The 17,163-nt window shown below is 42.5% G+C and overlaps 1 protein-coding gene across 1 annotated transcript in view; it reads right to left on the minus strand.

Moving 5' to 3' along the window:
* Nucleotides 1-51: 51 nt before the first annotated feature.
* The window catches only part of rftn1a (raftlin, lipid raft linker 1a), a 26,263-nt gene continuing 9,151 nt past the window's right edge, over nucleotides 52-17,163 (minus strand). Inside the window, exons 3-10 of the mRNA XM_005928622.3 lie at nucleotides 12,413-12,596; nucleotides 8,419-8,527; nucleotides 5,956-6,679; nucleotides 5,668-5,871; nucleotides 4,613-4,722; nucleotides 4,346-4,449; nucleotides 3,838-3,913; nucleotides 52-3,520 (exon numbers count right to left, since the gene is read on the minus strand). Of these exons, the coding sequence (XP_005928684.1) occupies nucleotides 3,074-3,520; nucleotides 3,838-3,913; nucleotides 4,346-4,449; nucleotides 4,613-4,722; nucleotides 5,668-5,871; nucleotides 5,956-6,679; nucleotides 8,419-8,527; nucleotides 12,413-12,596 (1,958 nt within the window). The 3' untranslated portion in view covers nucleotides 52-3,073. The remainder of the gene's footprint in view (nucleotides 3,521-3,837; nucleotides 3,914-4,345; nucleotides 4,450-4,612; nucleotides 4,723-5,667; nucleotides 5,872-5,955; nucleotides 6,680-8,418; nucleotides 8,528-12,412; nucleotides 12,597-17,163) is intronic.

A 17,163-nucleotide genomic window follows, 5' to 3' on the forward strand; every position in this document is an offset into this window, starting at 1 on the left:
TGTACATGTGTGCATCTTCAGATCTGTTCACATTTGCAGACACTTCTGCTGCAATGTCAAATCAGGTTTTCAGCGAAAAACTGTGTTAACAAGGGGACCAAGAACCAATGTAGCGGGGAGACTAAAGAAATAACAAAAATGAAGACCGCTTGAAAAATCAGCATGTTTGAAGGGTTTTAATTGTGAAACAGAACTCTTCCTTTGGGAAATAAGCTTTTGGTGTTGTTGAAAAGATTGATCTGTAAAATTTAAAATTAGATTACAAAGTTGGACTGTATGAGCGTGAGGAGATATGTTGCTAACTGAAAAATACTCCAATACAAAACAGTTTGTAAAATAACGACTTTTTTTCACAGTTTCTGCACCGACGAAACGAGTGCTAGGTAAAGTGTAACCAGAGAGATTTGGAAGTGATAGCAGATGGACTTATTGGGTGCTTAAGTTATTTAAAGGAAATGGAGGGATATTTGAAACATTAGCATTGTGTAGTTTTATTTTACACTGTACATTAGCATTTTAATGACTCTCTTTTAACGCAGTACCTCACCTATTTGATAAAATGTAACTTAGAAGTATTATGGTGTTTATATTCAGTGTACTGACACTTTTTATTTAAAGAGCCGCAGGTTTTAGAGTTGCATCAAAGCATTTGTTTTTCACATATTACTCCTCAGCTTTACACCACTGATCATATTTTTAGATTTAAAACTTCACAGGCTCCCACACATTGGCCAGTATCCCCCCCCCCCCGCTTTACTCACTTACGCTGTTACCACATGCATGCGCAGCGCCCATCCCCTATACAGCCTCTTCTTCAGCCACAGGCATTCACATACCCATAAACGGTTTCCCATCACAGGGTAGAGTAAATATCCCATGGTGCCATGTAATGGAACCTCCAGGTGGTCTGCAATTGGCTCGGATCACTGAACATCCCTCAGAGATGGTTGCAAGCTTCCTGTTGTCATCTCTCAGTGGGGGGTTGTGCCGTTGAGACTCAATTTTGAGTTGTTTGTGCATTTCTTCCTCATATGAGGACAGCTGTTTATGATTTTAAAGGAAATAAAGAAAATTGAGTCAAGTCCGCCTGCAAAGACTTTATTGACTCTTTTTTTGTTTTTTTTTATATGAAGACCTACATGTTACACTACTTATACACAACACAGGTGGTCTAGGAAATGAGTCGTAAATATCTGATTTTTAAATTACACATTTTCTAAGGTCAAGTTTACCCAAATTACAAAAAAAGTGTTAATTAATCAACAGCCTCTAGTAGTTTCTAGCCCTGTAGACAGTTAATTTGTTTAACACAGGCTTTGTTATCTTTTCCTCTGACAAATTGCAACCAACACCTTATTACAATAATAAAAACAAAATTCAAGACTTCAGTGCACTTCAAATCCCGACCCTTGCTGTTTATCTGAGATTCATACTGATAATGTTGCAGGATAAAAGTTTATAAACCCTTAGTTTTTTCTATATTTCTGCACAAATTAGATCCAAACTGTTACCGGATTTCAACAAAAGTCCTAACTACTGATTAAATTTAAAAAAAAGATGCTCACTTATTAACTTCATTTAGTTATTGAGGAAAATGATCCATGATTGTATGTCTGTGTGTGGCAAAGGTAGGTGAAATCTGAACCTAAGAATTTCCAGTTTTAATCAGCTAAAACTTGACTGTGTGTGTGCTCTCTGTTTTTATTTATAGAACTATCAAAGTCTATTCTTCATAACTCACATTTAGGGAAGTGAATAATTACCCTTTGTCGCCGTACGTACAAAGGAAGGAAGGAATTTCTAAGGATTTCAGAATAACAATTGTTTACGCTTACCACCCTGAAAAAGGATGCAAACCCACCCACTAGTGTTGCCCTCCCCAGGAGTGGCTGACAAAGAGAAAGGAGTACAAACCCCAAAGAAACCCAGGCTAACTGCTTGGATAATGTTTGTAAGTCTATCATCAGGAGAACACTGAACAATAACGGTGAGCTGCAGAGGAGTGTAAGGCGAAAAGCACTGCTCTCCAAGAACACTGGTGCAATTTACTAAAGATCACATGCACAAGTGAGATTTGTAGCTCAATGAGACTAAAATAAATTGTCTTTTTGAAAGCACCCCATTGAAGGATAAGAACCTCGTCTGATATGTGAAACCTAGTGTTGGTAGACTTATCGTTTGAAGCTTTTTTTGTGGCATCTAGGCCATAATGGCTTACCAGTGGCCCAGTCATACCAGTAAATGGTCACTTTCCTCAATAGAGAGTGTCACATAATATTTTCTACTTTTCACACTAGACAAATTTGATGACATATTAGATCATGTTGTTACAGAAATATGAAAAAAAACTAACTTTTTCCTGCACCTGTGAGAATTTAAGCCATCTGATAATTATATATGTGCTATTATTATTCATTCTAAACAAATCCTTTAAAATAGGGTAGATTATTAACAATCGTGACCGAGATACGTGAGCAAAAACACACATTTAAGCGCTCACAAACTGGAATCAAAACAACGTATCAAATGATTTAAATACCATCAACATCACTGAGCTGCATCCTTGTTACTCTTCCGCCGTCGCATAAGCGAACACAAACGGATCGATTCAGGCTGTAATGCAGTACTACGCACTTGTTTTTCCTCTTAAATTATACTTTTTTTCATACATATAAAAATACAGTGAGCCCATTGAAATCAAAACTCACAGTCCTATTACAAGAATGTAGTAAAATACAACAGTGTGAAAGAATAATACTTAAGGCTTGGACTGGAGGCTAACTCTAGGTTGTACAGTCTCATTTCATTTAAAGACACATAGCAGCACCAACCCGAAGCAGAAGACTGCACAACACTGTTCCCATTTACAGGAGCTACGACCTCAAAAGGCATTGTGTTAATGCCCTAAACAGAGCAGATAGAAGTGTTAGCAACAGAATGCAATATGAATACAGTGGTTATTTCTGGGCTTGTTCACAAAGAACTAAAAAAATGCAAGTCAACAAAAAGTTGAAAAGCTTTTTTATAGACTAACCAGCTTTTAGTGCCCTTTGCCCGCTTTGTGCCGAATATGTCAACAAACACCAGAAAAGAGCTGTTGTCTGATCCGCTCTTCCACCCTCGCCGCCTCTTTGGGCCCTGCGTTGGCTTCCTGATAGAAATCTGTCCATCTTACTGACTTCTCCTGCTTGGGCAGTGGGATCTTGTCAATGTCAGTTTCCTCTTCCTGGTCTTCAAGAGAAGCCCTGCTCTTCGGCAGGAACAAGAAGTCCTTTTGATGTGGTGCATCCTCTTCCCCTTTATCCCCACCTTGCTGCAGGACTGCTCTTTTGCGCTTTCCGCTGTCCCTGCTCTTCCCTCTTCCTCCCGCCTCCTCCTCCTCCTCCTCCTCCTCCTCTTTTGAGTTTCTTCTTAACCTGTCCATCTCTGTCTCTATCAAAGGGGACCTGGTTTCTCTCTCTTCTAGTAATTCTCCAGTAGCACTTTTCTTTGCCTTGCTGCGACCCCTGAGGTTCAGCATCTGAAATCAAATACATGCGTTTGAGACAGTTTTGTGCTTTGTGTCATGTCTTCTTCTTTCTATCTCTCCAGACACCTGACAAACTACAACAAAGCCTCTTTTATTGATGCCTTCTTCCTGTACAGTTTTAGGCCAACTATTTGCCTATTATTAGACTTTTCCAGAGTGGATTTATATATTCGCTGTACATCCCATATTTAGAAACATGACTTTTTAATGGCACCTTCTGTGACATAAAGTCACGTGCCTTAAAGGCACAACAGAAGAAGAGTGACAGGTTTGTTGCGAAGATTGAAGAAGAAGAAAGGGAGACAAACCTTGAAGTCTTTTCTCTTGCGCTGCAAAACGGGTCTCTGAAGAAAAAGAATTTGCTTCGTCGACAAACTCCCGTCACTGCACAAAGACAGAGAGCTGCACTTTTACTACTGTTAACCCGCTACGCTGTAGTGCGAGAAGCGTGCACGCCACTGTATTTACTGAAATCCAGTTTCTGCATGCTGCAGTTTGTAAAAGTGACAGGTTACAAGACAACAGCAGTTCAATGACAGCGTTACTGCTCGCGAGCCCTGGCTGATTTCAAAAGCGGTTTCATGTTGTGATGAGCATATGATCAAGATTTGTCAGATCTTGGACCATCTGTCCTGCATATCTAAGCCACGCTGTCAGTCCTAATCCTAAAAACAATGAGGCAGGCAACATCTTAGGAGAAAGAATCAGTCTATAAAGCGTAGTCCTTGCTGAGTTTAGGTGATACGATTCAGAGCACGTACTGACTCAGTGGATCTGGGTGCATGGTAGGACAGTTGTGTGTTTTTTCTTGGGTACCTGTTTGTCTTGACAATGGGTGTGGGTAGCACGCACATCAGTCTCCATCCATACGGAGCTAAAGACTGAAGCAGTGGGATGTAGTCTGTCTTCACCATAACACCCTGGACAGAGGAAAGAGTGCTAATGGCTCACATATAAAGAATGCAGTCATACATATATGCATGCAAAATGCAAGCAGGTAGGTAATGGCACAAGCTTAAGGCCAAAATGGTTGCTCAAAAGAGCACATTTTATCTAGAGCTTTAAAAGCCTGAAAAACCTCACGTCAACAACTGTCCACTGCTCAACTACGATAGCATCATAAGAAGTGTTTGCAGTTTCCTCAGCAGAGGTCTGGAGGATGAACACGCTGTCCACAGATGAAACCCCATTAGCTGGAGAGAAAAAGGGGACAAATTGGAGACAAGAGTTAGATTAACACAAATGGATAAATGGGATTCAAAGAGGAACTAAAAACTAAATCTCTATTCTCCAATCTCTCATTTTTCATCCCCTGTTCCACTCGACTTAAGCCTGCTTATTCCATGGGTGGCTGAACAGTGACTTATGGCATAAGCCGTAGACTTTCTGCACATAACACCATGCATATCATCCATTACTCAACAGTGAAGCATGGATCTACAGCCTGAGCAGCCCCCCACCCCACCCCACACCCCCCACGACATCGATTTTTGAGGCTTTGATGCTTTTTATTTTGGCAGATTTTGGTTTTACTGCAAGCAACACTGCTTCTTGGTTCCGTTTCAAAGTTTGCATTCTGGGTTTTTTTGTTTTTTGCATTATACAGACAGGACAGAACATGGGACAAAATGGAATAAGAAACATCCTGTTGTTTTGTGTCTGCTTCTTGGCAAAATTAGTCACCTTATAACTTTAAAAAGGAGGCTAGCGAATCATGATTGTGTTTGCAGATTACTGTACTGCCCCCAAGAGGCCAAACATATGTTTAGATTTAGGAGTCTGATTACTTAAGCCAGAGAGGTTGTGTATTAAAGGTTAAAAAAAATGCAGTGTCATAGATGCAGTGGGTGAGGAGTTTGTGCTATTGTATTGGTTATGTTAAAGCTGGGTGCTTTCCACAACAGGAATCTATGCAAGCATATAGTATGAAAGGATTCATTTAGATTAATTACTGAATTGGATAAAAATAAGCCAAAATGACTCCATACTTTCAGTTTTGAAACTAAAATCAAACAAGTGAAAACTATCAATTAAAGACATGAAAGGAGTGGAAGCACAACCTTGGTCTGTCAACTTTTATTTTATGTATGACAGTACATGGAAAAATGGTGTTGCATTGCTATGGTTACAGGACTTACCGTTATCATCTCCGAGATGGAAAAACCCATCAATGAGGTGAGCTCCGCTGTTGAAATGCTGGGTCAAGTGGTCGAGCCAGTGTGCATCAACTCCTGTGATTAGCCCTGCCTCCTTTTGCACTTGCAGTGGCACCCTGAGTGAGTAGAACCTCATAGAGCTGTTCAGCTCTTCTGTGTGGTTGTACAGTGCAAAGAGCTGCATTCCTACAGGACATGCAAACAGGTAAAATTCACAAACGGAGAAACAACCCAACGAGTAAACAAGCAAACAGGATCCTGCGTACTTACTGGCCTGCGCCAGTGGCGAGGTTGCCCCCTTGTCTTCTTCAGAACTCTTTAGCCTGATGTGGTTGTTGTTGTGCGTCGTCACTGTGCTCTGCCCACGTGCACGAGCAGACTTTCTTTCACTGTTACAATCCAGCTCTGGAGAACTGAGCCAGCTGTCTGAGCTTGAACCACGTCTCTCTCTCTGGTCTGGAAGGCTAAAACGTTTTTCTGTGCATCCACTTAAGTTTCCTTTAGCTCCTGGTACACCACGCTCCTGCGGCCTTGTTGAACCTACTGTTTCTGGAAGGGTCGGACTTAGCCCGTTCCCCTGGGTCTCTGCAGAGCTTTGAACTATGTCTAAACCAGGTTTGACGTGATTTTGAGGTTCATTCGTTGACTCTTTGAAGCTGATCTGTGAGGTAAGAACTGGTTCACTAGACTCTCCTGGGGCGGGGCTAAAGTCTGGTTCTCTTGGGCCCAAAGTGCTGTGCTCCTGTGGATTACATTTAAACTCACAATGATCTAACTCAGAGGAGCACCGATCAGTTTCAGCACCATTTTGACGAGGTTCTGTAGGATCCGTTGGGCTGGTGTTGGCACTGAAGGGGTGTCGATGTATGGGAGAAGGACTTGAATGTAAGGACGACAGCTCGTCGGGATCCCAATTTCCTAAGAAGCAAGGTCCTCCCCCCGGCTGCTGGAGAAAGCCCACAAACATCACACCTTGCTCTGCTACATCCTGGATCTGCAACGGCAATATATGCACACCCATACGCTCTATTATAACAAATCTAAGCGATGCATACATAAAGGATGTCTTTCACCGCACCACAAATAAATTTGCAGTCTTTTTTTTTTTACTATAGGCAAACAAAGCCTCATTTACACACAAACAAAGGCTGACATACGCAGACTAGATATTCTGCAAAATAACAACCTACCTAATCATCTGCAAAGATCAAATATTCAAATGACAAAAGGACCTCATTATCTCAACGCACCCGTGTGTGTACATGTGTGACAGAGTTTGTGTGCACGTCTGTGTATGTGTGCGCATGCTGCTCCCTCCCACGGAGCTCTGGTGGTTAATTGTCAGCTGATATTTGGGCTGACAGTTTTAGACAGACTCGACAGGAGAGAAATCAGATCGCAAACTAACACTGAACAATAATGAGACACATCTTCCCCTATTACCCGCTACTTTTGACACTTCACTCGTCCATACATGCATATCACATTTTTAAAAACACTCGCTATTACCAACACACGTGCACAGTTTACACACAGATTTATCTGATGAGTATGTCCAGAGGGAGACAGAGTGGGTACCCTAGTGGGGCGAGAAAAAAAAAGTATAAAATTTCAAAACTGAACACACACACACACACACACATATATATTCCATCAGTCTGCCTGCTCGATGCAGCTCCTGGGTTCTTATCTCGAACTCTCTCTGGCAGCTTGTGATCTGATTGGTTATTCATGTCACGCTGCCGAAGCCTATCATATTATACTCAGTGATGTGCATTTCCATCCAATCAGGTTTTCCTTTGTGCTCTCTGGGTGTTCAAATGCCAATCTATTCAATAGTGCACATTTTCATTTCCCAATGTAGAACTGTTGGAGAATTCATGAGCAGAAAGACTAAAAGTGAGTTTAACAGCTGATAAATGCCAACCATGAGGCTCTGTGTTGGCATGCCATCTTTGGGGCTTACTTCTTTCTGTAGTTTACAATGACACTCTCTTCGTTATGTTCCTTCTCCTTTGGTTTCCTTGTTACAGGTTTAGCAAACAGTGTAATTGGAAACTAGTCAAAATCCAGTGTCCTTTGCTGATTTCTTCTCTTCCATCTTTTTTTTTTTTTTTAAACTCCCTCTTGGGTCCTACGTATGACATCTGGGCTTGGGTTTTTGTTCAGCTCCTGTCACAACGCGTTGTTAAAATCTCTTCAGCCAGGTGAATTTGCAAGATTTTAAAATGGAAAAGCCCCATTTGAAATGAAGACGATCTGCATGCTAGTACCAAAGGCAGAGCTACCATATGGCACAGACAGGCAATTATAGGCAGTTGCCTGTGGCCATATGAGCAGGGTAATATTTCCTTTACCGTCACAGTCGTGCTGTGCCAACGTGAAACACACAAACACACACACACACAGAGAAACAGTGCAACAGGTATGGAGACAGTGAGCGAGGACGGTAAGTATGGTAAGGCAACCATGAAAGAAGAAGAATTTTAAATATACTTAATGTCTTCCTCTCTTCTTCTGACCAAGCAGGAAACAACCTGTGTGCATTTTTCACAACAAGGCCTTTCCTCCAAATACTTGTAGAAACATGAGGACCAGCATTCTGCACATGCGGCTTCAATAAAGTAACACTGGATGATGTGTTGGGTATACGAGGCGATGAAAGTGACATACTATTTTACATCTATATGACACAGTGAAGCTTGAGCTGCCTACACTTGCAATTGAACTCACCCTCTTGACGTAGTTCTGGATGACTTCTGGGTCAGCGGCCTGATGACCAGCCACACAGACATCCGTCTCCAGACGATTTCTTGCCCATCTCAGTTGGCTTTTCTCTGAACTAAAGGGTGAGAAATAAATTTAAGGTGAGAAATTTATACTTTAGCTAAATTCTGCTCTTGTGAGAAAATGCCAGAATACGCTGGCTCTCTAATGACATTGTGCTAGACGGTCTCATTTAGTTTTTTATGTCCTGGTCATTATAGCCACAGTATGACAAAGTAGCATTACATAGTAGCATTAGTCTAAAGGAGCCACAGCTATATAGTATCTGGCAGATGTGCTCCTGTTCACAAGCACTCATTGGCTCAAAATGATTGCAGCAGAAACATAATGTCAAATCTGATACAGGGAGAATTTTCCATTTTAGGAGAACACACATTCATCAAAACCACAAAAGACTTATTAGACAGAAGAAGGACTGAATTTCCTTCTGCTCCCGCTGCAAGACACCATCATAAAAGGAGTATTCAGATACGCCTCTTCAGATTTGGATTGAGGTCAGTGGGAAGGCCGTGGTAATATCTTGCGCTCTGAGGCGTGAGCGACATTCTCAGCTAGATTTGAAACAGTAGATCTGTCATATTTTTTTTCCCTTTCATTTTTAGGGTTTTTGATGAAAGGGGATGGTGGTGATGGGGAGATAAAAGGCAGAGTAAAGGGGACGAAGGGGGGGTGACGAGGACAAAGGAAAAGTGGGGGACGGTCATCACTGAAGAAAGCAGATGAAAGGATGGAGAGATGGTTTCTCTCTTTCAGTGTGCCGTTCCCCTCTGGCGAGTGCTGATGATGCAATCAGCCGTCTCCACGGTGACAGGTGCCAGGAAGCAGCAGGACCACTTGGCAGGAGGGGCATCAAAGGAGCAGCTTGGCACCTGTCGGTACACTACAGTGTGTGTGTGTGTGTGTGTGTGTGTGTGTGTGTGTGTGTGTGTGTGTGAGAGGTGTGTGTGTGTGTGTGTGTGTGTGTGGGTGTGTGTGTGTGTGTTTGAAACCATTGCTTGAATTCACACAAGAGGAAGAGAGAAGGCTAGCCAAAAACTGCAGACTAAACAAAGTAATGCCTTTAATTTCATGGTCTATAGATGACAACCAATGGGAGTTTACAAACTATGTAATCAAAGCTCTCTGAATAAAAGACAAAGGAATGATCCTGTCTACATGAGACATCTTTATTCAAATAATTATTTTAAAAAGGTTCTAGTAAGATGATGACTTGTTGGAGAGAGCATGAGCTGTTAAAAGGATCAGATCCTATCCATATATCTTGAAAATGGAAAAACAAATAGTGACAGAAATGGGATGCAATAAACTACCACCATCTAAAAAAAATATCCAAAGAGAGAATTTCCTCTTTGTTCAAATACTGGTGGGCTTATAGACTACAGCTCTGTAGCCATGCTAGTTCCAACATGAGGCACATCATTGTTTTTATGCTAGCACCACTTCCTCATGCTAGCCTGCTAACCATAGTCCAGAGGTGTCCCAGGACCAGAATCACCCTAGCAAAGACTCCAGTCCAGCCCACTTGAAGACTTTGGAAAATGTGAACAGTATTTTCACCACTTTAAAGCTTTTCTTAATGATAAAGATCTCCGCCATGGCACTTCATATTACACCAAAGTAATCAACTAATGGGTAAAAAAAAAAATTAATGACAGAAGATATCCATTTTTTCCCCACTACAATAGAAATATAACATTTTCACAGTGAAGAAAAAAAAATCTGTCATCAAAAAAAATTGAAATGTAACTTTTTTTTTTCTTATATTACAATATTTGAGAGTGAATTTGTGTAGTTTAACTTCTTCACACTGACAGAAAGAGGAGTTTCACTGGTCCAGCCCACTTAAGATCAGAGTGGTCTCTACGTGGCTCAAAGTGTAAAATTAGCTTGATATCCCTGCCATAGACTGTAAAAAGCATGAACATAACTTCCAGGTCAGAAAAATAGAAGCCAATGCAGAAGTGCCTTGAATCTGAAGGCCACTAGATGGGAAAGCTGTGGCTACAAAACCCTTGAGGTGTTCCTCACTCACCTCTCTTTCCATCAGTAATGATTAAACTCTGGCTCTCTTTCACTGTTTGTCTTTTGGCCTCTCTCTCCCATCATCCCCAACCTGTCGCAGCAGATGGCTGCCCTTCCTTGAGCCTGGTTCTGCTGGAGGTTTCTTCCTGTTAAAAGCGAATTTTTCTTTCCCGCTGCCACCAAGTGCTTGCTCATAGGGGGTCATCTGGCTGTTGGGTTTTTTCTCTGTTATTGTAGAGTCTTTACCCTACAATATAAAGCACCTTGAGGCAACTGTTTTTGTGATTTGGTGCTATATAAATAAAAATGAATTGAACTGAACTGATGACAGTGCTAAACCTTAGTGAATCCCTGAAACATAAAGGTTTCTCTAAATTCAGTCGGGCAGATTTTTAGGTAAGTCACAAAATGGGAGAAACATTTTAAACCTCTTATGGTCAGACTAGCCAACCATTATTCTTCTACTGGGAGCAACTGAAGTCATCATAAAATTTAGTACTCCACAAACTATAAAACTGATCTATCCTCTGGGTCTGAAAAGTAATATGCAGCAGTGCCCTAAACTTATTTTGTTTCTAACAGCCAGTACGGGAAACTCTTGTCCAAAGAAGTTTGATCATATAGAAGACCATGGGAAATGTACCAAACGTCTGGTTCAATATTCCTCAATAATAAGGCCTCATCATATCTTATAGACCTCATAGTACCATCGTATCCCAACAGAGCTCTTCAATCTCAGAGCGCAGAGGCATATTTTCAATTTCCAGAAGAAGAGCCTTCAGTTATCAGTTTGGACTCTGAAGACAGCCACCCTATCTACTTTTAAGATTAGGGCCCAAACTTTCATTTTTGATAAAGCTTAAAATTGGGGCTGGATCACATGACACTGAACCCTTACTTAGTTGTGCTGCTTTAGGCTGGCTGAACATTCCTCCTCCTTTCACCATTTTTCATTGCCAGCTCGTTTTCATGCCACAGTAGCATTTCATAAACTTTTCTCTTATGTCTCCTAAAGTTTGTGTTTTGTCTGTGCTCCTTTTTTTTTTTTCCTCGCTCTTTCTCCTCCACCACACAACCAGTTGCAGCAGACAGTTCACCCTCCCTGAGCCCAGTTCTGCAGTTTCTTCCTGTTAAAAGAGAGTTCTTCCTTTCTACTCTCACCAAGTGCTTACTCATTGGGGATTGTCTGACTACAGCGGTTCTCTGAATAATATTGTAGTGTCTTTACCTTACAATACAAACAGTCTCAAGACAACTTCCTGTGCCAAAATGGCTAAAAAGCTAGAACAGGCAACTGGAAAAAACAGGAACGTCAACATAGGATAAATGAAAATCAGGAAAACAGACGGAGAACGTTGGGAAAACTTAATATGATGCAAAGATAAAAATGAAACAGAGCCATCAATAAACACATCAACAGGACTACACATATGATGATATATACTCATAAATAATGAACAGTGTTAGGAGAGCTCATGGTTTATATTTGGGTTCATTAACTTCTTTGATGAGACGCTGAAAATGAACTCAGGTTGGAAACATGCAAGAAGTGAAGAAGAACTGGGTTACAGATGAGACAGCTACACGATTTAGTCTCAGTACAGTATATTACATTTATAGTCAAGAGTGAGAGAATTGGGATACAGAGCTAAAGTTAGCCATTTTAAGTGGCTGACTCATCAGCAATTAAAAAAAAAAAGCAGGTGAGGAAGCTTGTGATAATGAGTCTCAATTGGCTTCCATGTCAAAACAATGAAGTCACATAGGCTGGCAGCTTCAAACGAGTGCCTAAATGAGGCTGCAAATTAATCATCTTAATTATCTTAATCAATCTAGAGTGAATAATCTTACAGGTTACAATTTCTTCCCTAAAGCTGGGTACAGTTGCTCAAGGCATAAGCATGTTTAATAGGTTTACCTCGGTGTCTCTCGGACCAGCACGGCCCGGTGGAGCTGGCGCTGGATGTGTGCTTGGCGGGGCCCGCAGGGGTGAACAAAAGGGTGGACGGCAACCAGGACAAAACCCTGTGTGTAGAGCTCCCTGACTTGAACCGGCAGCTCTCTGACCGAGGACAGACAAAGGACTGATGACACCGGCACCTCTGGAGGGAGGAAAATGGGTGAGAGGAAAGGGAGAACAACAAGGTTATACAAGGATAGGGTAATGGGAAATAAGGAGCAGGTTGTAAAAGGTGGCAGAGAATTACATAGGAGTGGATAAAAGCTGAAACAAAGAGGTGGGGGCAGAAAAAAAAAACAGAGGTGGGGAAAGAGACAAAGGGACAAAGGGTGTGAAGGAACAAAGACGGAGCATGTTTCATTATGATAATTCACACTGAACAACAACACATGGCATCTTCATGCTAAATCTGAAACTAATTACACCGGAACTATTAGCCTCTGTCCTCACTGTCACCAGCACAGTCTGGCTTTTGGAAAACACACACAAGTGTGCAGGGACACACACTGTTATGGATGGACAGATGCTGGAAAGTGCTTATTTGGAACCACATTCGCCCATATTAACAGAGAGTTTAACACATCTTTCCCCCCGACACAGACACACAGACACACACACACACACACACATCAAAAGGTTTGACAGACAATGCTATCACATCGCCTGTTTGGGCGTACGGTATTAGCAGCAATCGCTAACACAGAGCTGCTTCTCTTATTACCAAACACAATGGAAAGAAAACCCGTTTACTTCAGTGGAAATGGTTAGCAGAGCTTATCGTATGGAGGCAAATCCACCAGGGAGAGCGCAATGTTTGTGAGAGCGACCCTCTTGAGGTCGGTGCATTGTAGTAAGGCTCTCTGCCTGTTTACAGGCTTTTAAGGAAGCATGCACGTGGCTGGGTGTTTGAGCGAAGCCAGGTGTGTGAGAGGGAGGAGGGCGGCAGGGAGGGGAATAAAAAAAAAGAGAGAAGACAAGTAAAGAAAACAGCAGACAGAAAGAACGAGTCGGTTAGCAGAGCTGGGTTGGAGAAGGAGGAGAGCAGAGAAAGAGAGCGAGAGATGAGGCTGTCTGTTTGTGCCTGAATGCTTGTCATCCTTCCCCATTCAATCTCATTTGCATGGGTCTGGAGAAGAGAAAATAACCTGAATAAATTAACTAGACACACACACAAAACACACAGACATCCACACATGGAGAGAGAGAGGGAAAGAAAATGTGCAAACCATCTCATTTTCAATTTGTTCCTCATCATCTGGCATGTTCACACATACACACACATACAGACACCCAAGAAGCTGGCAAGTATGTTAGGGATACAAGCACATGAGGACGCATTCTCCTGACTCCCATCTCAGTGAAACAATAGGAGAAAGAAAGGGAAAAAAAACTCCCAGAGAAAATCCAACCATCACATCATTTTGGCATAAATGCTTGGAACCACAAGAGCCTTTCATCAGGCAAACACTTAAAAGGGTGTCTGTGGGGACTTATCAAAAGCAGTACAGTGATAATAATAATAACAGCTGGAGACTGGGGTAGGGTGGTGGTGGTGGTGTGGGGGGGATAACAACGATCCTGTCACCGTAAACAGTCATTAGCCGTCATTAGCCCTGCACGGCTGGCACTCACCCACCAACGAGATACAGGCGAGGCATCGCAGCTAATGCCGACAGGAATACAGAAAGTTATTAGGGTGTTCTGCAAGTGCTTTAGGCTGGGAAGCGACTTCATTTATACCGTCTGCCACTGTGGGATTTAAAAGGGAGGATGCGATTCTGCTCCAGAATGGGAACGGCTCAGGGCCGAAAAGCCGGCTGGAGTTTTGTGGTGCCAGGGAGGTTAGTGTCAGAAGGGTGAAAGAGTCTGATGGGTGCATCAGTATCAAAGTGTCTTTTTTTCTGTGACTTTTGGGGTTTGAAACTAAGAGGGCAAAGTGCACATTTAAGTAAGTATGAGTGTTTTTATCAAAATGTCCATCCACACACTACAACTGCTTAAAAGAGAGACTAATCCAAGGATACATTGTTTCACGGGCACAAGAAGCAACTGTGGGACAGTTCTGTGGATCTTCTATTTTTGTCTCAGCTTTGACCACATCATTGCCACACTGGGCTAAAGGCAATGTCTCACTTTTTGACCCATGATTTCACAAGCTACATGTAGAGCGTGAGAGTCATCCCCTTCCTGTAGTTGCCTGAAAGGGCTTATTAATTCCTTGTACAAATCCCAGAATTTCAATGTGTGACTGTAAAGCATATTTTGCAGTGTATGTGTGCCACAGCATCACTGTGCGAGCGAATGCGCGTGTGCGTGCGGGCCATCTTTTTGCCTCTGTTGTCTGAGTGTGTGCGTGCGTTAGGAAGAAAGCGCTTGCGCTAAGCCTGCTAGGTGATGCATGGGGATTACTACTTACAGCCACCCTCAAGGCTTATCCCCCTGCTTGCTGGAGGTTCACGTTTATTTAAATAGCCTTCTAATGACTTGCAGAGGTTTTAGGCGAGGATATGTGCCAAAACAGTGACTATAAAATAATCAACTTCCAGGATCCTGGAGCTCCCCCGCCGTTTGAGGAATGTAGCTCCAAGTTATGAGAGTTGCCGGTCAGTATCTGAGTTTTGACAATGGAGGAACGATCTCCTCAGTACACACACTTTATGAGAAATGTCTCAGAGAAAGTGTCGGGTTCACAAAAAATGGCTGACAAGTACAAACCAGAGAGAAAAGGTTTTGCTGTGGTGAGAACACAGTGTGGCGCTTAAGGCACATACAGTGCCCATGTACTTGTGATGCTGTGAATTCCAGTCTGGCTCACTTTTGACACATAGCATCTCTCTGCCATCTTTGCTGGCATTCTCTCAAGGCCTTTTGCCAATAAGACTGAAACTGCAAAAAAAATAAATAAATAAAAATGTGATGATTTGAACTACGTCAGGCTGACAAGCTCTCCGTTTTGAAAAATGTTGATATGCTTACCTTGAAAAAAAATGCGTCAGGCAATGTGCAGATGCCACAAAGTGATGGATCTGTGGCATGCCAAATGCATCACATGAGATATTCTAATAGCAAGGCCATGTAAGGAAAAATCCGCCATAACGTTGTGGTGTGAGTGAAGTACACAAAAAATACTTCAATTATACACGCAAAACCATTGCAAAAACTGTGCGCATAACTCTGCTCGAAAATAAACTTGCCCACAGGTATGCAAAAGCACCGCAAACAGCTCCAGCTACACACACACACACACACACAGGGACACACACAGAGCTGAGCATTAGACACATGTTGTAAGTTTTAATGAGCCGAGTGGGTCTCCATCTCTGCAGGGCAGCAGAAAGTCATCAGCAGAGTTCAGCTCCTCGCTGTCTGCTCCAGAGACCAGCGTTAGTCACACAGCATCACACCTAACTTCCTTCCTCACACGTCGGCAGAGTCCTGGCTCCCGCTCACTCGTTCTCACACCTCTAGCTCTCTCTCTCTCGACTTCTCCTCTCTCCTCACTCACAAGCTGCTCGTTCCCCTCCCCGCACCAGACCCAGCGAGCATTCACCACAACTCTTCTTTTTTTTTGTCCTCTGTTCTCTAATAAACCACCATGACTGCACTCTCCACTCTTTTCTACCTGGTTTTCCATTCTTTTCCATTTCTTCTGTTCATTACTGAGCAGATCTTCCACACCAAAGCCGGCCGGGTTTAAATGCCACACCTGGCTGTTAGATTTCATACATTCACGCTGACAATGTCGAGGTAACCGATCAGTGTTACAGCAGCGATAATGAAGATCATGGTACCTTTCGCCAAGCCAAGACGATCTGTCAAGCTACAGCAGACCGGTGATTAGAGAGTAATAAGACCGCTGAATAGAAGGAGACATTAGAATGGAGTCACGTGAGAGACGCGCCTTGACAAACCAAATAAATGGCCATGTGTGAACCGCAGGGCAAATGCCCGAAATGTTGAACATATTTCTCCTCATCCTCCTTGGATTAATCACAGGGTTGACACAGGGTCACAGGGTGACCCGGAGCTGGGCTTAGTCACATGGAAAACAAATAATATTTTTCTTTTTTAGCTCAACCACTGCGAGAGCTCAGAAAACAAAGGCTGACACTGTATCATCAGCAACATTGTTTCTGGTGAGTTTCATCACTCAGCGGTCAAAGGTCAAGTTAGAAATCACACTGTGCTCCTCCTCACTCTGAACATTAAGTTCCTCTTCCCGAGAACACAACTTAGTTTAATAAACAGCCATCCAGTCTCCCATATTTCACAGCGGCACCGGGGAAAATATTTGTTTTTCGTTACTGTGGAGGAGTCATCAAGTCACGCTGGCAGGGAAATAATACTATTAATGGAAGCCAAATTGAATTAAAGCACGCATTTGACCGTGGGTTTCCTCAATGACACAGGCTGACATACAGATTCCTCTATCTGCCTCCTACATACACACAAACACATACACGCGCACACACACAAATACAAATAAATCCCTTTGCTGGGAATGAGGTCTCTCAATCTCCACAAACAATCAGATAATCCTCCAGGAATCCTTCAATTCTCTTGGTCTCTCTATCACAAATGGAGAGAGAGGGGCCGGCATATACCCTCTCACAGACTCACAGACACACACACACACACACACACACACACACACACACACACACACACACACACACACACACACACACACACACACACACACACACACA

The sequence above is a fragment of the Haplochromis burtoni genome, unplaced genomic scaffold (genome assembly GCF_018398535.1).
Source record: "Haplochromis burtoni strain Fernald_Lab_line unplaced genomic scaffold, NCSU_Asbu1 Contig_116, whole genome shotgun sequence".
NCBI classification, from domain to species: domain Eukaryota; kingdom Metazoa; phylum Chordata; class Actinopteri; order Cichliformes; family Cichlidae; genus Haplochromis; species Haplochromis burtoni.